Below are 22,268 nucleotides of genomic sequence, written 5' to 3'. Positions count from 1 at the left end.
GCAACCTGACCCTCATCCCCAGGGAGGACTGCAGATCCAGCTACTACCCAACAACCTGACCCTCATCCCCAGGGAGTACTGCAGATCCAGCTACAACCCAGCAACCTGACCCTCATCCCCAGGGAGGGCTGCAGATCCAGCTACTACCCAGCAACCTGACCCTCATCCCCAGGGAGGACTGCAGATCCAGCACCTACCCAGCAACCAGACCCTCATCCCCAGGGAGGGCTGCAGCTCCAGCTCCTACCCAGCAACCAGACCCTCATCCCCAGGGAGGACTGCAGATCCAACTACTACCCAGCAACCTGACCCTCATCCCCAGGGAGGACTGCAGATCCAGCTACTACCCAACAACCTGACCCTCATCCCCAGGGAGGACTGCAGATCCAGCTCCTACACAGCAACCTGATCCTCATCCCCAGGGAGGACTGCAGATCCAGCTACTACCCAGCAACCTGACCCTCATCCCCAGGAAGGACTGCAGATCCAGCTACTACCCAGCAACCTGATCCTCATCCCCAGGGAGGACTGCAGATCCAGCTACTACCCAGCAACCTGACCCTCATCCCCAGGGAGGACTGCAGATCCAGCTACTACCCAGCAACCTGACCCTCACCCCCAGGGAGGGCTGCAGATCCAGCTCCTACCCAGCAACCTGACCCTCATCCCCAGGGAGGGCTGCAGATCCAGCTACTACCCAGCAACCTGACCCTCATCCCCAGGGAGGACTGCAGATCCAGCTACTACAGAGCAACCTGACCCTCATCCCCAGGGAGGACTGCAGATCCAGCTACTACCCAGCAACCAGAACCTCATCCCCAGGGAGGACTGCAGATCCAGCTACTACCCAGCAACCTGACCCTCATCCCCAGGGAGCACTGCAGATCCAGCTACTACCCAGCAACATGACCCTCATCCCCAGGGAGGACTGCAGATCCAACTCCTACCCAGCAACCTGTCCCTCATCCCCAGGGAGGGCTGCAGATCCAGCTACTACCCAGCAACCAGAACCTCATCCCCAGGGAGGACTGCAGATCCAGCTCCTACCCAGCAACCTGACCCTCATCCCCAGGGAGGGCTGCAGATCCAGCTACTACCCAGCAACCTGACCCTCATCCCCAGGGAGGACTGCAGATCCAGCTACTACCCAGCAACCAGAACCTCATCCTCAGGGAGGGCTGCAGATCCAGCTACTACCCAGCAACCAGACCCTCCTCCCCAGGGAGGACTGCAGATCCAGCTACTACCCAGCAACCAGACCCTCATCCCCAGGGAGGGCTGCAGATCCAGCTACTACCCAGCAACCTGACCCTCATCCCCAGGGAGGACTGCAGATCCAGCTACTACCCAGCAACCTGACCCTCATCCCCAGGGAGGACTGCAGATCCAGCTCCTACCCAGCAACCTGACCCTCATCCCCAGGGAGGACTGCAGATCCAGCTACTACCCAGCAACCTGATCCTCATCCTCAGGGAGGGCTGCAGATCCAGCTACTACAGAGCAACCTGACCCTCATCCCCAGGGAGGGCTGCAGATCCAGCTACTACACAGCAACCTGATCCTCATCCCCAGGGAGGACTGCAGATCCAGCTACTACCCAGCAACCAGACCCTCACCCCCAGGGAGGACTGCAGATCCAGCTCCTACCCAGCAACCTGACCCTCATCCCCAGGGAGGGCTGCAGATCCAGCTCCTACCCAGCAACCAGACCCTCACTCCCAGGGAGGGCTGCAGATCCAGCTACTACCCAGCAACCAGACCCTCATACCCAGGGAGGACTGCAGATCCAGCTACTACCCAGCAACCAGACCCTCATCCTCAGGGAGGGCTGCAGATCCAGCTACTACAGAGCAACCTGACCCTCATCCCCAGGGAGGGCTGCAGATCCAGCTACTACCCAGCAACCTGATCCTCATCCTCAGGGAGGGCTGCAGATCCAGCTACTACACAGCAACCAGACCCTCATCCCCAGGGAGGACTGCAGATCCAGCTACTACCCAGCAACCTGATCCTCATCCCCAGGGAGGACTGCAGATCCAGGTACTACCCAGCAACCAGACCCTCATCCCCAGGGAGCGCTGCAGATCCAGCTACTACCCAGCAACCAGACCCTCATCCCCAGGGAGGGCTGCAGATCCAGATACTACCCAGCAACCAGACCCTCATCCCCAGGGAGTGCTGCAGATCCAGCTACTACCCAGCAACCTGACCCTCATCCCCAGGGAAGACTGCAGATCCAGCTACTACCCAGCAACCTGACCCTCATCCCCAGGGAGGGCTGCAGATCCAGCTACTACCCAGCAACCAGACCCTCATCCCCAGGAAGGACTGCAGATCCAGCTACTACCCAGCAACCTGACCCTCATCCCCAGGGAGGACTGCAGATCCAGCTACTACCCAGCAACCAGACCCTCATCCTCAGGGAGGGCTGCAGATCCAGCTACTACACAGCAACCTGATCCTCATCCCCAGGAAGGACTGCAGATCCAGCTACTACCCAGCAACCTGACCCTCATCCCCAGGGAGGGCTGCAGATCCAGCTCCTACCCAGCAACCTGACCCTTATCCCCAGGGAGGACTGCAGATCCAGCTACTACCCAGCAACCTGACCCTCATCCCCAGGGAGGGCTGCAGATCCAGCTCCTACCCAGCAACCAGACCCTTATCCCCAGGGAGGACTGCAGATCCAGCTATTACCCAGCAACCTGACCCTCATCCCCAGGGAGGACTGCAGATCCAGCTACTACACAGCAACCTGATCCTCATCCCCAGTGAGGACTGCAGATCCAGCTACTACCCAGCAACCAGACCCTCATCCTCAGGGAGGGCTGCAGATCCAGCTACTACAGAGCAACCTGACCCTCATCCCCAGGGAGGACTGCAGATCCAGCTACTACCCAGCAACCAGACCCTCATCCCCAGGGAGGGCTGCAGATCCAGCTACTACCCAGCAACCTGATCCTCATCCCCAGGGAGGACTGCAGATCCAGCTACTACCCAGCAACCAGACCCTCATCCCCAGGGAGGGCTGCAGATCCAGCTACTAACCAGCAACCAGACCCTCATCCCAAGGGAGGACTGCAGATCCAGCTACTACCCAGCAACCTGACCCTCATCCCCAGGGAGGGCTGCAGATCCAGCTCCTACCCAGCAACCAGACCCTCATCCCCAGGGAGGGCTGCAGATCCAGCTACTACCCAGCAACCAGACCCTCATCCCCAGGTAGGACTGCAGATCCAGCTACTACCCAGCAACCTGACACTCATCCCCAGGGAGGACTGCAGATCCAGCTCCTACCCAGCAACCTGACCCTCATCCCCAGGGAGGGCTGCAGATCCAGCTCCTACCCAGCAACCTGACCCTCATCCCCAGGGAGGACTGCAGATCCAGCTACTACCCAGCAACCTGACCCTCATCCTCAGGGAGGACTGCAGATCCAGCTCCTACACTGCAACCTGACCCTCATCCCCAGGGAGGACTGCAGATCCAGCTCCTACCCTGCAACCTGACCCTCATCCCCAGGGAGGACTGCAGATCCAGCTACCACCCAGCAACCTGACCCTCATCCCCAGGGAGGACTGCAGATCCAGCTACTACCCAGCAACCTGACCCTCATCCCCAGGGAGGACTGCAGATCCAGCTCCTACCCAGCAACCTGACCCTCATCCCCAGGGAGGACTGCAGATCCAGCTCCTACCCAGCAACCAGACCCTCATCCCCAGGGAGGACTGCAGATCCAGCTCCTACCCAGCAACCTGACCCTCATCCCCAGGGAGGACTGCAGATCCAGCTACTACCCAGCAACCAGAACCTCATCCCCAGGGAGGACTGCAGATCCAGCTACTACCCAGCAACCTGACCCTCATCCCCAGGGAGGACTGCAGATCCAGCTCCTACCCAGCAACCTGACCCTCATCCCCAGGGAGGACTGCAGATCCTACTCCTACCCAGCAACCAGACCCTCATCCCCAGGGAGGACTGCAGATCCAGCTACTACCCAGCAACCTGACCCTCATCCCCAGGGAGGACTGCAGATCCAGCTACTACCCAGCAACCAGAACCTCATCCCCAGGGAGGACTGCAATACAGCTCCTACCCAGCAACCTGACCCTCATCCCCAGGGAGGACTGCAGCTCCAGCTCCTACCCAGCAACCTGACCCTCATCCCCAGGGAGGACTGCAGATCCAGCTACTACCCAGCAACCTGACCCTCATCCCCAGGGAGGACTGCAGATCCAGCTACTACCCAGCAACCAGACCCTCATCCCCAGGGAGGACTGCAGATCCAGCTCCTACCCAGCAACCTGACCCTCATCCCCAGGGAGGACTGCAGATCCAGCTACTACCCAGCAACCAGACCCTCATCCCCAGGGAGGGCTGCAGATCCAGCTACTACCCAGCAACCTGACCCTCATCCCCAGGGAGGGCTGCAGATCCAGCTACTACCCAGCAACCAGACCCTCATCCCCAGGGAGGACTGCAGATCCAGCTCCTACCCAGCAACCAGACCCTCATCTCCAGGGAGGACCGCAGATCCAGCTACTACCCAGCAACCAGAACCTCATCCTCAGGGAGGACTGCAGATCCAGCTACTACCCAGCAACCTGACCCTCATCTCCAGGGAGGGCTGCAGATCCAGCTCCTACCCAGCAACCTGACCCTCATCCCCAGGGAGGACTGCAGATCCAACTACTACCCAGCAACCTGACCCTCATCCCCAGGGAGGACTGCAGATCCAGCTCCTACCCAGCAACCAGACCCTCATCCCCAGGGAGGGCTGCAGATCCAACTACTACCCAGCAACCTGACCCTCACCCCCAGGGAGGGCTGCAGATCCAGCTACTACCCAGCAACCTGACCCTCATCCCCAGGGAGGACTGCAGATCCAGATACTACCCAGCAACCTGACCCTCATCCCCAGGGAGGACTGCAGATCCAGCTCCTACCCAGCAACCAGACCCTCATCCCCAGGGAGGGCTGCAGATCCAACTACTACCCAGCAACCTGACCCTCACCCCCAGGGAGGGCTGCAGATCCAGCTACTACCCAGCAACCTGACCCTCATCCCCAGGGAGGACTGCAGATCCAGATACTACCCAGCAACCTGACCCTCATCCCCAGGGAGGACTGCAGATCCAGCTACTACCCAGCAACCTGACCCTCATCCCCAGGGAGGACTGCAGATCCAGCTACTACCCAGCAACCTGACCCTCATCCCCAGGGAGGACTGCAGATCCAGATACTACCCAGCAACCTGACCCTCATCCCCAGGGAGGACTGCAGATCCAGCTACTACCCAGCAACCTGACCCTCATCCCCAGGGAGGACTGCAGATCCAGCTACTACCCAGCAACCTGACCCTCATCCCCAGGGAGGACTGCAGATCCAGCTACTACCCAGCAACCAGACCCTCATCCCCAGGGAGGGCTGCAGATCCAGCTACTACCCAGCAACCAGACCCTCATCCCCAGGGAGGGCTGCAGATCCAGCTACTACCCAGCACCCTGACCCTCATCCCCAGGGAGGGCTGCAGATCCAGCTACTACCCAGCAACCAGACCCTCATCCCCAGGGAGGACTGCAGATCCAGCTACTACCCAGCAACCTGACCCTCATCCCCAGGGAGGACTGCAGATCCAGCTCCTACCCAGCAACCTGACCCTCATCCCCAGGGAGGGCTGCAGATCCAGCTACTACCCAGCAACCTGATCCTCATCCCCAGGGAGGGCTGCAGATCCAACTCCTACCCAGCAACCAGAACCTCATCCTCAGGGAGGGCTGCAGATCCAGCTCCTACCCAGACATGCATCCCAGGACCAAGCCAGGTTCCCTTCCCGTGTCCACGAGTTGTGAGTTACAGCTATTTATCCCTGATTCGGTAGACAGGGGGATTGTGGTGGGGTTAATCCCTGCAGGTGTCATATATGGTAGTGGGGTAATCCCTGCAGGTGTAATATACGGTAGTGGGGTAATCCCTGCAGGTGTAATATATGGTAGTGGGGTAATCCCTGCAGGTGTAATATACGGTAGTGGGGTAATCCCTGCAGGTGTAATATACGGTAGTGGGGATCCCTGCAGGTGTAATATACGGTAGTGGGGATCCCTGCAGGTGTAATATACGGTAGTGGGGTAATCCCTGCAGGTGTAATATACGGTAGTGGGGATCCATGCAGGTGTAATATACGGTAGTGGAGATCCCTGCAGGTGTAATATACAGTAGTGGGGATCCCTGCAGATGTAATATACGGTAGTGGGGATCCCTGCAGGTGTAATATACGGTAGTGGGGTAATCCCTGCAGGTGTAATATACGGTAGTGGGGATCCCTGCAGGTGTAATATACAGTAGTGGGGTAATCCCTGCAGATGTAATATACGGTAGTGGGGTAATCCCTGCAGGTGTAATATACGGTAGTGGGGTAATCCCTGCAGGTGTAATATACAGTAGTGGGGGTCCCTGCAGGTGTAATATACGGTAGTGGGGATCCCTGTAGGTGTAATATACGGTAGTGGGGGTCCCTGCAGGTGTAATATACGGTAGTGGGGATCCCTGCAGGTGTAATATACGGTAGTGGGGTAATCCCTGCAGGTGTAATATACGGAAGTGGGGTAATCCCTGCAGATGTAATATACGGTAGTGGGGTAATCCCTGCAGGTGTAATATACGGTAGTGGGGTAATCCCTGCAGGTGTAATATACGGTAGTGGAGATCCCTGCTGGTGTAATATACAGTAGTGGGGGTCCCTGCAGGTGTAATATACGGTAGTGGGGTAATCCCTGCAGGTGTAATATACGGTAGTGGGGGTCCCTGCAGGTGTAATATACGGTAGTGGGGTAATCCCTGCAGGTGTAATATACGGTAGTGGGGATCCCTGCAGGTGTAATATACGGTAGTGGGGATCCCTGCAGGTGTAATATACGGTAGTGGGGTAATCCCTGCAGGTGTAATATACGGTAGTGGGGATCCCTGCAGGTGTAATATACGGTAGTGGGGATCGCTGCCTTTGTGGATTACAGGTATAGGCTGTTGGTTAGGTAAAGACCTGGAAGATTACACATTGGTGGCTTTGTGGACGATACGTGGCTGTTATATATAATTTTATTCTGCTACGAAGAAAGATAGTTGTTTTTGAGGCCACTAGGTTGCAGCACTGAGGATATTTCCCTAATCACACTAAGCGCGGCTATTTTACCCTTTTGCGTTCACCAGTAATTTATTCCTCTTATTGCATGGAAATTGTCCCTATTATTGGTATATTATTTCACTGTGTGAGCTTGAATAATAGAACAGATACATTTTAATGTTAATGGTGTGGGCTGCTAAGGTCTCAGTTCTGCGAGCAATGTAGTTATTAGAGGGGATTACCTCCATTTGGTACCCTGATAAAAAGGAAGAGGCTGGTGAGGGCTCTGTCAGTGACATTGGGAAACGCTGGTACCACATCGCCATCAGAATCCAGGACAACACTGAATATTGTTATCTTCGAAGAAAACCACCACAACAATACAAACATAAATATATACACAATTGAAAAAAACATTATTAAACTGTATTTAAGGTTTGTAAGCAAACCCTTAAAAGGTTTGGAAACGTCGATGTTAAGGAGACACGCAACCTTAACCCGCCCACGCCATGCGTCTGCTGATGTCATTATACGTGACGTCACAAATTACATCACATACTGTATGACACCACATGATCACACATCAGAGAATGTGGAATGCTGCCACAGAGAACCAGGCTTCTCTAATGGTGTAATCTGACCCCCGGATTCAATACTATGTTATTAAAATTAAAAACTGAGATATTGCCTGTATGACCTGTGCAGGAAGATGTAGCTTCTCTCTGTGCAGGGAGATCACCTGTAAGAGCTATGCAGGGAGATCGCCTGTAAGAGCTGTGCAGGGAGATGCAGCTTCTCTCTGTGCAGGGAGATCGCCTGTAAGAGCTATGCAGGGAGATGCAGTTTCTCTCTGTGCAGGGAGATCGCCTGTAAGCTGTGCAGGGAGATGCAGCTTCTCTCTGTGCAGGGAGATGCAGCTTCTCTCTGTGCAGGGAGATCACCTGTAAGAGCTGTGCAGGGAGATCGCCTGTAAGAGCTGTGCAGGGAGATGCAGCTTCTCTCTGTGCAGGGAGATCGCCTGTAAGAGCTATGCAGGGAGATGCAGTTTCTCTCTGTGCAGGGAGATCGCCTGTAAGAGCTGTGCAGGGAGATGCAGCATCTCTCTGTGCAGGGAGATCGCCTGTAAGAGCTGTGCAGGTAGATCGCCTGTAAGAGCTGTGCAGGGAGAGGCGGCTCTCTCTGTACAGGGAGATCGCCTGTAAGAGCTGTGCAGTGAGATGCAGCTCTCTCTCTGTGCAGGGAGATCGCCATTATGATCTGTGCAGGGAGATGCAGATTCTCTCTGTGCAGGGAGATCGCCTGTAAGCTGTGCAGGGAGATGCAGCTTCTCTCTGTGCAGGGAGATCGCCTGTAAGCTGTGCAGGGAGATGCAGCTCTCTCTCTCTGTACCGGGAGATCGCCTGTATGGTCTGTGCAGGAAGATGCAGCTTCTCTCTGTGCAGGGAGATTGCCTGTAAGAGCTGTGCAGGTAGATCACCTGTATGAGCTGTGCAGTGAGATGCAGTTTCTCTCTGTGCAGGGAGATCGCCTGTATGATCTGTGCAGGAAGATGCAGCTTCTCTCTGTGCAGGGAGATTGCCTGTAAGAGCTGTGCAGGTAGATCACCTGTATGAGATGTGCAGGCAGATGCAGCTTCTCTCTGTGCAGGGAGATCGCCTGTATGATCTGTGCAGGGAAATGCAGCTTCTCTCTGTGCAGAGAGCTCACCTGTAAGAGCTGTGCAGGGAGATGTAGCTCTCTCTGTGCAGAGAGATCGCCTGTAAGAGCTGTGCAGGGAGATGCAGCTTCTCTCTGTGCAGGGAGATTGCCTGTAAGCTGTGCAGGGAGATGCAGCTTCTCTTGGTGCAGGGAGATGGAGCTCTCTCTCTGTGCAGGGAGATGCAGCTTCTCTCGGTGCAGGGAGATCGTCTGTAAGAGCTGTGCAGGAAGATGCAGCTTCTCTCTGTGCAGGAGATGCCGCTTCTCTGTGCATGGAGATTGCCTGTTAGAGCTGTGCAGGGAGATGCAGCTCTCTCTCTGTGCAGGGAGATGCAGCTTCTCTCTGTGCAGGGAGATGCAGCTTCTCTCTGTGCAGGGAGATGCAGCTTCTCTCTGTGCAGGGAGATGCAGCTCTCTCTCTGTGCAGGGAGTTGTAGCTCTCTCTCTGTGCAGGGAGATCGTCTGTAAGAGCTGTGCAGGAAGATGCAGCTTCTCTCTGTGCAGGAGATGCAGCTCTCTCTCTGTGCAGGGAGATGCAGCTTCTCTCTGTGCAGGGAGATACAGCTTCTCTCTGTGCAGAGAGATCGCCTGTAAGAGCTGTGCAGGGAGATGCAGCTTCTCTCTGTGCAGAGAGATCGCCTGTAAGAGCTGTGCAGGGAGATGCAGCTTCTCTCTGTGCAGAGAGATCGCCTGTAAGAGCTGTGCAGGAGATGCAGCTTCTCTCTGCGCACCTCTTACAGACTGCAGGAGATTTTGAAATCGCTGTTTGATGTTAATGTTGTGAATTACGTCACCCATATATACCAGGATTGCATGCAAATGTACCCCCCCCTCCCCCCACCTTAGGAGTAAGTATATGATCCCCATCATATTACCCCCTCACTCTGTGCACATCCATTCACACGTCCTCCCCAATGTATATGATCAGCCGATTGCAAATGACAGTGCACTATATGATGTATATATATATCAGAGTGCATGCATTCCTCCAACCAGGAGTACAGCTCATCATCAATCTGCAATATTTAAATAACCCCACTTCAAGAAATACATTAAAATACCTTTTTGTTTGGGCACAGGAAATAAACAGGAAAGCACTATATACTGTATACTATACACTAGCAGTTTAGTCACATTAATAGAACATTGGAGTGATTTAGAGTGATATGAGACAATAATAACACTTATATATATTGTGCATTATACATACTACAATGTGACATCCCATTGGAAGCAAGGGGTTAACGGCAGCATGAACACTGCGTGAATAAGCTATAGAAGCCTTACGTTACCGGAGGGGTGTGACTGTAGCCTTGAATAGACTTGCCACCTCGCGCTCTTTCCTCCTGACGGACGCCACTATAACTTTTAGTTATCCTCATGGAGGGAGGCAAAAGTGAGGCCCCTGGTTGCTAGTCAGGCAATATGGGGGCGGACCGGGGGGGGACATTTCTAAATACCATAGGGGGAACTAATGGTGCTAAGCAAGAACCAGCACCCAGGCAGGAAAGCTGCCCCTAACCATGCTGAGTGAGCTGGGGGTTTTGCATCTTCATAGGAATAGAGATATTGCAGCCACTATCTGTCTGCATCACCTCTACAGCAGATGTCCTGCATGCTGTACCCTACAGTATATCCGTGCCTAGTGATCTTCACTGAACAGCTGTCCATTGAACATGAATGGAGACATCTCAGTCACTGCTGGCCTGCATTAATGTCACGGGAGACCAGGTTATTTACACCTTTTTACCAGGGTCACTCATTGAGCAAAACAAGGGAGAGAAATAAATTGTAATTTATTCGGCATAAATTCACGTACACACAGTGGAACATAAAATACAGACAAAAAGACACTTACTGGGTGTGGGGTCGAAAACTAGACTTTCTTAGGTGCAGGGAACTCTTTGGGAAAGTTTTATCCTGACCGGACTTAGCCCAGAATCTCCTGGAACCCAAATCGGCATAAAGTTCCATTCGCTACCGCTACGTTCTTGTCCACAGACTAGGTCCCTCCTGACCACGAGTCAGCCCCAATCTCCTGAAACTCAAATCGGCATAAAATCCCAGTTCGTTTCTCAGAACTTGGGTGCAAAAGTCGGGACGTAGTCTCTGGCGGGCAGGCTTTTCAGGCTTGAATCAAAGCCCGTTGCCTTGCTAATTCGAACTAAGCAACTTGGAAAAGCCTGCCTGCGCTCTTTTGTCTCTGACTCAAAGGGAACATACATTCTGATTGGCTCAGGGCTTCTTATAGTATTCCCTGCTTCATTCATAAAATAGAAGCAGACCGGACAGCCAATCAGCGCGTGGGAACTTTCCCAAGCAGCCAATCAGAGCCAAGCCGGTTGAAAAGCCTGGATAGCAGGAAATTTGAAATAGCCAAGAGACATGCGCAAGCCACATACCCCCCCAGCCATCCCAATGCCATCCGCTGGGCAGGCGCCCCTAGGTCTGGCAGGACAAGTGGCATCCCGGAGGACTGCCAGTTGATCTCCGGACCTAGTACTCCCCCTTTCTCCGCTGACCAAATGCCGTTCACACCTCTGGGCATCCTCTGGCTGCTTTGAACTCCGATGTCCAGCAAACATACCGACGCCTCTGGGTTTGCACTGGCTGCCTGTTTGGACATGGGTTCCGAATGTTACAACATATTCAAATCCACTTTAATAAGCTCTGAGTCTCTGGGTACAGGGAACAGAAAAGGGAAAAATTACTCTCTTTTTTTATTTTTACTGTGTACATGATGTCCCCACACACTTTCCCTTTGACTTAGTTTGGACTCTCAGAGTCCCCCCAACCTAATGTACGGTTGGGTACTGTAGACGAACGTTCACAGAGGTACACAATTGGAGGCTTTTATAAGGTTAAATTATAATAAGGCGTTATTGTGCCTTTTCCTTTTCATCAGGAAATCCATCCAAACACAGGGGGGGGGGAACAAAGCTTCTATTCACTTGGGAGTATTTCTAGTGAAACACTATGCAATTAATTCACATCTCCCTTAGTTAAGCAGGTCTCCCAGCCCCCAAACACATAGCATGAAAAAGCATATATAAGAAGTCTCTTAATAATGAAAGTCTTATCTGTTAGCTGCTATGGAGTAAGCTTCTCTGCTCTCCTGGAACCGCACCCGTGCGTGCACAGAAAATATCAGCATCCAGGTTTAGAAGTCTTGTTTGGTGTCTTGCAATCAGCTATGCTGGGCAGAGCTCAAGACATGTGCTGTCACCAAAGGTCAGCTCTCAATCAGAGCTAAGGAGTCACTTCCTGTCTCAAAGGCAGGCTTTTGTAAGCAATCTAATCAGGCAGGTGGTGCTTAGTAATTAACTACCAACAGTTAACCCCCACACTGCTAGATTAAAGGCACATTCCTGAACAGGGATAAGTCCCCTGTTACATACCTCCCCTGTTTGTGGGAAGCTCGGGCTTACCACGGCCAAAGCCCATCCTTCCACTCTCATTCTAGATATCTCTGTGACTTGAATGAGAGTGGATGGAGGAAGAGAACCCTCTGTTCCGCTGGGATTGGAGCCCTTTCTCCAGTTTATTTTTGTCTCCTCCCGAAGATGCTCGAGATCAGCACTCCTCAATCGCTCGTGGAGGACTTTTTCCACGTAAAGTCTTTTTATCGTGTGCGTGGTCTTGAGATTTCTGTTGCATCGGGCACTCCCGTGGAGTCCCCAACTCTCACTGTACCCATGTCCTTACGGGCATTAGTTACTGTGGGATACTGGTGCTTGGGCAGAGCCAATACCTTTTTCCGTATTGGAGGAATCTGTATCAGAGTCTCCTTTATATTCTGGAGCTCTGTAATTTTTGTTGTCAAGGTTGCCGCTGCGTCTGTTTTCTCCTTGGTGTACTGACTCAAGGGAATGGAACAGTCTCTCTGTCTCTCCAGCTCTTGCTCCAGTTTCTGAGCCTTCTCACGCTCCCTCTCATACAGAGTCACCTGGTATCGAAGCTCCACTTCCAACGATGCTCTGAAGACATGCAGCGTGGCTTTTAGCTGCTCATACTGCTCTGTGGGGACGTACTGGGTATTCAGACGTTCCTGCAGCGCTTGTACCTCTTTAGCAGCCTGCAATTTTTCTTCCTGTAGTGTTTGCTGCTTCTCCTCAGCATACTGGAGGTGTGTACGTAGACCTTGCAGTTGGTTCTGCAGTCAGTGCTCTGCGTCAAACTTTTCCTTGACTTCTTCTGTTAACTAAAAATTTTCTTCTTTCAATTTTAAGTTTTCTCTTTTTAATCTTGAATTTTCTCCTTTTTCAGTCTCTGTATTCTTCAGAGCCTCTTTGCAGTCCTCCTTCCATTTACGCACATCTGCTTTGAGAATGACAATCTCCTGGCGTGAGACTTCCTTCTCTAGGTTGAGGGTCTGAAGCTCCTTCTGAGAGACTTTGAGATCTGTTTCAAGATTACCAATAGTTTCTTTAGCAATGTCAGCTCCTCAGTGAGACTGTGTAGTTCCTTTCTGGAAACTTCCAGGTCTGTGCGGCAGCTGTTGGTCTCATGATGTGAGGCATCCAGTGCACTGCGGAGTGTCTGAACCTCTTTCTGAGATACGTCCACCTCTATCTGGACACTGTTGACCTCCTGTTGTGAGGCATTCAGCTCTATGCGAAGAGTGTGAACATCTTGCTGGAAGACTGTCATCTGCTTCAGTGCCTCCTCATACTTCTGCTTTAGTGTAGCCACCATTTTATCAGACTGGCTCTGCTTTTCATCCATGGTGGAAATAGTAGCCTTTGCAGTATCTAGCTCAGTCTTGAGATCCTCCAATTCGGTCTTGGCCGCAGAGTAAATTGCGAGCACAGTCTTCTGTAGCTCAGCATTATTTTTTCTCTCCCATTCCAATTCTTCACAGAGTAGATCACAGTCATGCCTGGCAGCTTGTAGTGCATCTTCAGGGCTGGTCAAGGGATCATCACACACTGGTTCCGGCTCCACTTCCCTGGGATGGTTGGTTGAGGGTTCCTCACTGTTGGCACCGGACAGACACTTCTTTGGGGTACACGACTTCTGCCTTGGGCCCTCTGGATATTCGGTTACCCGCGGGACAAATTCTCCATTTTCTCTAGGCTGCAGGGCAACTCGGTCCCCCTTTTCCTCCACAGGATCTGCGGACGTGTCTGTTCCTTCCACGGTAAGTGAAGAACTGCTTTTCTTTTTCCGCCTTTTTGATTTGGATGACACCGTCCCTTCAGGAATATTGGGGTCTCCATCTTCATTTGAAATTTTAGCAGCTTCATTATATACGCCAGGCTTTTCTTGCAGCTGCTTTAGCTGACAGAAATATTCGGTGATCCACTGCTCCCGCTCTGTCTCCTGCTGATCATATTCGTCATCAAAGGGAGCGGTCTTTTCTGTTTGTGCTGAGTTCAGGCACCCCCACCATTCTTGGGGTGTTTTGTGGGTGTGACTAAGTTCAGGTTCCTCGTCAGAGATGTCTTCCTCTTTATTGGACTGGAAGGGCCACTCTTCTGTGGGGTAGGGTTCATTACAGGAACGCTGCATCTTGTCCTCCATTTTTAGGCTATCAGGTGTAATTTTCTTCCTGACCTCAGGAGGCGCTATTGCAGCTGTTGCCACTGTATTTGCTAGAACCCCCAATTGTGGTAGTCCTACAGATGGGCATATTTTGCTTGTAGAGGTCGTAGCTCTCACAGGCATCTCTGTAGACTTTTCTTTCTTGGGTAATTTTTTTTTCAATATCAGCAGTACTGTGCATGCATTTTCTTTTATCAGGTATACAAGATTGTGCAGTTGCTAGGTAAAAAGTCTATTTGCTATACACCATTTACTTGCTAGGTGCAATGCCTCCACTTCAGCAACAGAATTTGTTTTTCTGCCTGAGTTCAGTAATTTTCAGTCTCATCTTTGGGTATTATGGCATTCACACTTCACACTTTGGGTGTCTGTTTTGCTCCAAAGATAATAGGCATACTTTTTTACTTGCAGAAAAAAAAACATTCTTTGCAGTGGACTCAACACTCAGCAATTAGCTTTGAAAAACCTTTTCCTTTATAGGGCAATTTTACACTCAGCATTTGTTTGCTAAAAATACCCCTGCTTCAGCACAGTCTTGTATCAATTTTCACACTTTTCTGCATATACTCCATTCACAGCTGGTAGCCCTATGCGGTGTGGCAACCTTTATTTGCAAAATCAGTACCACTCGTGGGTCACCATCTGTATTCACTGCTTCAGCGAAACTTTTGAAAACAACAAACACCTATCCCTTTTAAGGGCTGACTCCCTTCTTGAACCCTGACTATGGCTGGAAGGCAAAATCCCTATTTCAATGACCATATTACGCTTTGTGATAGGCAAATAAAGTTTTAGCTGCTTCAGCAGTCTCTCTCCTCTAGGGATTGGGGCAAAGAGTCCATCTGTGGTTTTGTAAGTTACAGTGCAGTGTGGTTTCAGTGGTGTGTATCCCTTTAACTCTGATCTCTGCTGCATGAGGTTTTTTTTTTCAGACTGTTTGTAGGCAAAAAGCATAACAAAAAAAATTTCACATAAAAATCTCCGGTCCTTTTTAACTTCAAAGACACCTCTTGTCCCACTTCGGATACCAAATGTAGACGGACGTTCACAGAGGTACACAATTGGAGGCTTTTATAAGGTGAAATTATAATAAGGCGTTATTGTGCCTTTTCCTTTTCATCAGGAAATCCATCCAAACACAGGGGGGTGGGGAACAAAGCTTATATTTACTTGGGAGTATTTCTAGTGAAACACTATGCAATTAATTCACATCTCCCTTAGTTAAGCAGGTCTCCCAACCCCCAAACACATAGCATGAAAAAGCATATATAAGAAGTCTCTAAATAATGAAAGTCTTATCTGTTAGCTGCTGTAGAGTAAGCTTCTCTGCTCTCCTGGAACCGCACCCATGCGTGCACAGAAAATATCAGCATCCAGGTTTAGAAGTCTTGTTTGGTGTCTTGCAATCAGCTATGCTGGGCAGAGCTCAAGACATGTGCTGTCTCCAAAGGTCAGCTCTCAGTCAGAGCTAAGGAGTCACTTCCTGTCTCAAAGGCAGGCTTTTGTAAGCAATGTAATCAGGCAGGTGGTGTTTAGTAATTAACTACAAACAGTTAACCCCCACACTGCTAGATTAAAGGCACATTACTGAACAGGGATAAGTCGCCTGTTACAGGTACCCACAAACCATACAGTGTACTGTTTGTGTGTCACCTTGGCCCTAGCTGGGGTACCTCCCTTAACCCAGGCATTCCCTCAGCTAAATGAATACATATATGCAAAGGCGAGCTTTTCAAAGTCGCTCTGTTGCAAATAGCAGAGCAGCCAGCTTAATTTTGGAGCTAGGAAAGGCTGCCTAGCAGAGGCTAAGTGAGACGCGAAGTCAAATTTCTCGTTTTAGAATGTAGCGGTCGCAGCTAAGGTTTTTAGCCGAAAAGAGGGACCAGGAAGCCGGGAGAGATTTTCTGGTCAGGGTAAGCCTTCCAAAGCAGACGCCCTGCACCTATTTGAGCCTAGTTTTTACCCCCAGTAAGTGTGTATTTTGTCTGTTTTTTGTGTAATCATTGTGTGTATGCGGGTTTACCCGAATAAACTTAATTTTGTTCTACTACCTTGTTTTGTCGAGTGAAAGTTCCCGGTATATATTTCTAAAAAGTCCTGGTCTCCCGCGACAAGTTAGCATGAGTTATGTTCCCTCTTTGCTTTCTAGTGAGTCCACAAGTCCTATTAGATATGACCGAGATGTCCTAATACCACTGTCCTAATCTCTCTTCTGCAGGCAACAACATATCTGATTATTGTATCCGGCTGTACAAGGACTCAGACTACGATACAGTGAGGGACCTCTTTGCAAAGGGTAACATGGAGTGCACCCCTGCGGCCTTCTATCACGCCTTCAGCCTCCCACGCTTTTGGCTTTTCATGCTTGTTGTGTTCCTAATTCCTCTCTTGACCATTGGATCCATCACTGTCTCCATCCTGGCAGTGACTCTTACTTTAGTCCGTATCTGGTTTTGCACCAGGGGTATTATGCTCCCCTATGTCCAGCGCTGCTTGTCTGATGACATGCGGGACATCCACAAATACTACCTGCAGAGGGATGGTTACTGCTACTGGGTGGCTGAGTCTGCCGGGGAAGTGGTGGGGATGGTGGCAGCTGAACCCTCATCTCACCCCGGGAGAGAGAAACATGTGGAACTCAGGAGACTGTCAGTGGTCAAGAGTCACAGGGGCAAAGGGATTGGTAAACTTTTGTGCAGGACAGTCATTGACTTTGCCCGGGAGAAAGGGTACTCGGCGGTGATCTTGGAAACCTCGTCGGCTCAGATTGATGCTCAGCGGTTGTATGAGAAGATGGGTTTTAGGTGTTTTCGTACCTTTTATGCAAGAGAGCTCACAGCAAAACTCATTGAATTCAATGTCATGATCTATCAATACGACATCCCAACAGGCAGATGAGAGTTTACATCCCAAACCTCTCCCTGTGTGCAGAACGGAGGCCCTACTTTTGTAGGTTTTATTGTTATTCTTGATGCTGTGCTGATCCCTATATACAACTGGTGCAGCCATCATAGCAAAATGTATTGGAGTTGCACCCAATGTGCCCCCTTCCTCTCCTCACTTTTGCACATACATTTTGGATTGATTTGTGAGTACGGGAGTGCCACTGTCTGATAACTATTGGAATTGCAATAATGTTAATCTCCTCAGCCATGCTACACCCTGTCTACCATTTCTAACATTTGTTTTATGTCAGTGGTATTTTTGTTTTGGACAGACTGGCCTGTAAAAGGGTAATATCATGGATTGAATACGGTGTTGTTAGGGCATGAAACAACTATTTGGGAATGAATACAAGAGTGCTAAGGAGTGAGATATAAAGGGATTCCTTTCACTAATAAATATCTGGCTTTTTTTGCATTAATCTGTCAGGAGAGAGACTGTGATAAATAAACTTATCAGTGTCAGTGTATTTGTGTGTATTAAGATGTTACTGAGTGTCCTGTATGTGTATCAAGGTGTTACTGTGTGTCATGTGTGTGTGAATCAAGGTGTTACTGAGTGTCCTGTGTGGGTGTGGGTGTGTGTCATGGTGTTACTGAGTGCCCTGTGTGTGTATCCAGGTATCACTGAGTGTCCTGTGTGTGTATCAAAGTGTTACTGAGTGTCCTGTGTTTCAAGGTGGTACTGAGTGTCCTGTGTGTGTATTAAGATGTTACTGAGTGCTGTGTGAGTATCCAGGTGTTACTGAGTGTCCTGTGTGTGTATCAAGGTGTTACTGAGTGTCCGGTGTATATCCAGGTGTTACTGAATGTCCTGTGTGTGTGTGTCATGGTGTTACTGTGTGTCATGTGTGTGAATCAAGGTGTTACTGAGTGTCCTGTGTGGGTGTGTGTGTGTCATGGTGTTACTGAGTGTCCTGTGTGTGTATCCAGGTGTTACTGAGTGTCCTGTGTGTGTATCCAGGTGTTACTGAGTGTCCTGTGTGTGTATCGAGGTGTTACTGAGTGTCCTGTGTGTGTATCTAGGTGTTACTGAGTGTCCTGTGTGTGTATCAAGGTGTTACTGAGTGTCCTGTATTCAGGGCCGCTGACAAGGAGGGGTTGGAGTGGGGGCAGCTGGTACTCCTGTCCCGGGCCCGGTGAGAAAAGTGACCCGTGACCCCTGCTGGCAAACCCTGTGAAGGAAATCCCCATTGATTTGATCTAACAAGTTGGTTTACGACGTCACTTTTGGTGCCAATTGAGGACGGATCGCGGACTAGAAGGAGGCCAGCCGCTTAACTACATCTATCCTCGGATGATGCAGGACACCCCGAGTTACTAGCCCAGGGGACGAACGCAGCACAAGGAGGAGAACAAACAGCTGTCATCACATCGGCTGCAAGTACTGTCCACACTCCAGGCACCAATAGGAGGACTCCAGACCAGCGTGTTCAACACACATCCTCCTCAGCACAGGACTCCAGCACGTGAGAATAACACAGGCAACGTGTCGCTGTTTTATTGTTTTATTTTCATTTCATTGTGTATTGTACTGTGAATTTTTTAATATTGATCTATGCAAACTTTTATTATGTGCACCAGAAGCGCCCCTCTCTTTCTGTTCTTGACATTTCCACATAGGATTGGTAATATTTTTATGGGGCAACACCAAGAGCATATTCTATCTCAACGTTTGGACTCTAGATCACAGCACATAGGATTTCTCTGTGGGATTGGACATTTCAGGACATTTTAAATCTAGTATGTCATTTTTAACATAACATTTCTTATTTTGGGTCATACTGGTCCACTATTATATTACAGATAGAGCTTATGTTGCATTCTCCAATTATTATTATTTTTTATGGTTCATGTCATAAGTTTAGACCATTGGAGTCTAGGGTGTTACATAAGTTTTCATTGTCACCGTTTTATTATCGCTTGGTAATACTCACTGACAAAGTTGAGACATTAGGGGGTCTAACATAACAGCATTAGGATCCAAGAAGCCATTTTGTTTGACTATTTTAGTCCGCCATCTTGTCTTGTCTTTGTATGTTTTTATGTCATCTTTCTATGTGAAGAAATCTGTTTGAACGAACGTGTGAAACAGAGAATGGAATGTTTTCGCTCCTAGCTGATTTTATTGATCTTTCCTCATCCAATCGGCTCCAAATGAAAGTGTAAACAGGCCAGAAGTTATGAGAAGCCTTGTTAGCAGTCTCAGATTCTTACAGTGAAACTGTTTCTCATACTAATATGCCAGGTGGCAGAACAGAGACATCACATTTAACCCCATAATGATTTTTTAGCTTACGTACATTTATCCAGTATTATAATGTATTACAAGATTATGTCATTTTAGTTGACGCACACTTACATCATGTGTTATGTAGTACAAACTTACATCAGTTTTAGCATTGTTATGTATTACAAAATGATGTAATATTTAGTGACGCGCAAGCCCCCCCATAAAGGGATGGAGCTTTAGTTTTGAGGGTATAAATGTATCTCATACTATATTATCTGGGGGAGAGCTTTTTGTTTTGAAACTGTCTCCGCGGTGTGCACCTGAAATAAACTCATTTGATAACTGAACTTTTGTTGTAACATTTTTACAGCTTTAACAGATGGTAGCAGAGGATGGTTTCCAATATCTCGGATGCAGAGCACCTGGACAGGCCACTCCTCGGCCACTCAAACCTGAGCGCTCATAAGAATCAAGGTAAAAGGCACCTTTTGAGGAAAGCCTGAGTTTAAAATAGTTTGAGTGCTGTGTAGAGAGCTGGTCCTTAAAGGGTGTCTTCTCTGAGTGACGGAAACCAGCAGTATCAAGTGAGTTTATTATTCTCTGTTCCTGTATTCATTTTAAAGTGTAAGAGTTGTTAAGAGTTGTTAGGGGCTAAAGTGAGAGTCCCGTTAAAAGCTTTGGTGATTTTGGTGAAGAGAGGGAGTGTTTTTGTGCTTAAGGGATTGTTTTTAGACCGTCCTGGGTTGTGATAAATATTTTTGTTGTCTGAGCAGGACGGGTCCCTGATTGTACATTTGCTCTGTCTTGTCATTAACATACCAAGTGAGTTATTCATGGATATCTGTTTAGAAGGTCTTATCTGTATCCATGTTATAAAAGTATAAGGTTTATTAGGACTGGGTTGGACCCGCTGAAGTAATTCAAGTTTTTTCTTTGGTATAGTTATGGTGAAAAAATATGATTGGGGAACAGTCTCGTAACAGGTCCTTATTTGCATATTTACACTATTCAGAACAATAACGTTACAAAAGTATTGTACAGGTCAATTAAATTTGATTATTGTATCAGGAGTATTGTACAGGTCAATTAAATTTGATTGCTGTAACAGGGGAATAATGGGAAACCAAAAATTCTCAAAAGATTGTGTGTCTGCACACTCAAAAAATAAAGAATGAATACAGAGAACGAAAAGGGACAATATAAATATATTTTGTTGGCCAGTGAATGGCACTGTTTGTACTATTATCAACAATTTGCGCAGATGTTTAAATAAAAGAGGGGTCTTTTTCTGTGGGATTGAGAAGCTCAGGGAGCGCCGTCTCGTGTGTTTTTGAATCCCACAGGGAAACATACCTTACGTTAATAGGGGTCAAAAGAATTCTGTTGAGGGACAGAAGGGTCCCGCTGCATTCATTTTAACCATTGCCAGGACAGAAGTTAATATAATAACAAGTGAAATAGAAAGTAAATAGGAAAGAATTAGCAAGTGAATTTGCCGATAGATAATCAAGGCATATGATGGTGTTGAGGAACTAGGTATTGAGGGTTATTTTTATGAAAGGGTTATATGCAGAAATGGGGATACAATTAGAGACTGTGTATATTGTTTGGAAGGTACAGAAAGTGTTATAATTGTAAAAAAAAAAAAAAAGGCAGGACATTTTGCCAGTAATTGCAGAGCAGCCCTAAGAGAGAGAATAGAAGAGAACGGAAAAGAATGGGCATATGATAAAGTAGCCCTGTAACTGGTAAAAATTAAAAGGTTTGTTCATACTGGCCACACGAATAGGTCTTTTAAACCAGAAAATATTCTTTTTCCTTCTGTTCTAATGGCAACTAGAAAGAGAATCAGAATAACAGCAGTACAGACCGCGACAACCCCCTTTTCTCCAAAGGAATGTGAAAAAGATATGAGAGATAACTCAAAAGCTCCAGAGCATAAAAAAATAGTTTCAAAAGCAGGTTATTTATGAGAAGTTGATTGGCTGTGTAGGAGAGAAGTTTGTGTCTCTGTTCTTTGTGTGTCTGTATTGTGGTTTCTGTGTGTGTAAACTAGTAAAAACACATCAATTGCATTTCTATAGGATTAGGATATGTTGGAAATATTTTAAAAATATGCTGGTAAAAGCTCACACGTATTGTTTAAATTATGTATGGTGTGTTCATAAGCTAGCTAACCTCAGTTGTATAATTGTCCCGTTTTTATTTTTGAGAGGCCATACATTTTTTCGTTTTTATTGCTGTGGAGAGAGCTCCATTTTTAACTTTAAGCTGAAGTTTCAATCCAGTAATTAATATTTAGAAGACAGAGAAGCTGTTTTGTTATCTGCTAGGTCTGCTTTTGGCAAAACGCCCGGGCTGGCTTATTGCCCAAAATAAACAAGCTCTAAAAAAAAAAAAAAAAAATTCCTCTGAGTGTCTTTAAAAATAAAGCTGGCAGTGTGCTCGGCAGTGTGCTCGGCACTGTGCTCGGCACTGTGCAAAGAGATTATATTACACGAAATTAGTGTGACGTCCTCTACAAAAGCATTTGACTATCAACTGAATATGTGATGTATTTTATAACTTCTAACCATTTATTTTTCCATAGGTGTTCTATTTTATTATAAGCAGTAGTTACTGTTAAAATCACTGTATAATATATAATTCCAATTCTGCTGATTAAGCAAACAACATCCTAGTTGCTAATTTATTTATTGGTAGAATACTTTTGCCAGGAAGTGGTACATTG

At 48.7% G+C, this 22,268-nt stretch overlaps 1 protein-coding gene across 1 annotated transcript; it reads left to right on the top strand.

Annotated features, from left to right (window-relative positions):
* Window positions 1-5,386: 5,386 nt before the first annotated feature.
* LOC142467790 (N-acetyltransferase 8F1-like) lies at window positions 5,387-21,948 on the top strand. The gene is made up of 2 exons (XM_075573656.1): window positions 5,387-5,848; window positions 16,581-21,948. Exons 1-2 carry the CDS (start codon window positions 5,803-5,805, stop codon window positions 17,258-17,260), a joined length of 726 nt encoding a protein of 241 aa, XP_075429771.1. The 5' UTR covers window positions 5,387-5,802; the 3' UTR covers window positions 17,261-21,948.
* The last annotated feature ends 320 nt before the right edge of the window (window positions 21,949-22,268 follow it).

Source organism: Ascaphus truei, chromosome 1 (genome assembly GCF_040206685.1).
Source record: "Ascaphus truei isolate aAscTru1 chromosome 1, aAscTru1.hap1, whole genome shotgun sequence".
Taxonomy (NCBI): Eukaryota; Metazoa; Chordata; class Amphibia; order Anura; family Ascaphidae; genus Ascaphus; species Ascaphus truei.
The sequence above is the reverse complement of the archived record's forward strand: the minus strand, read 5'-3'. Positions and strand labels throughout refer to the sequence as shown.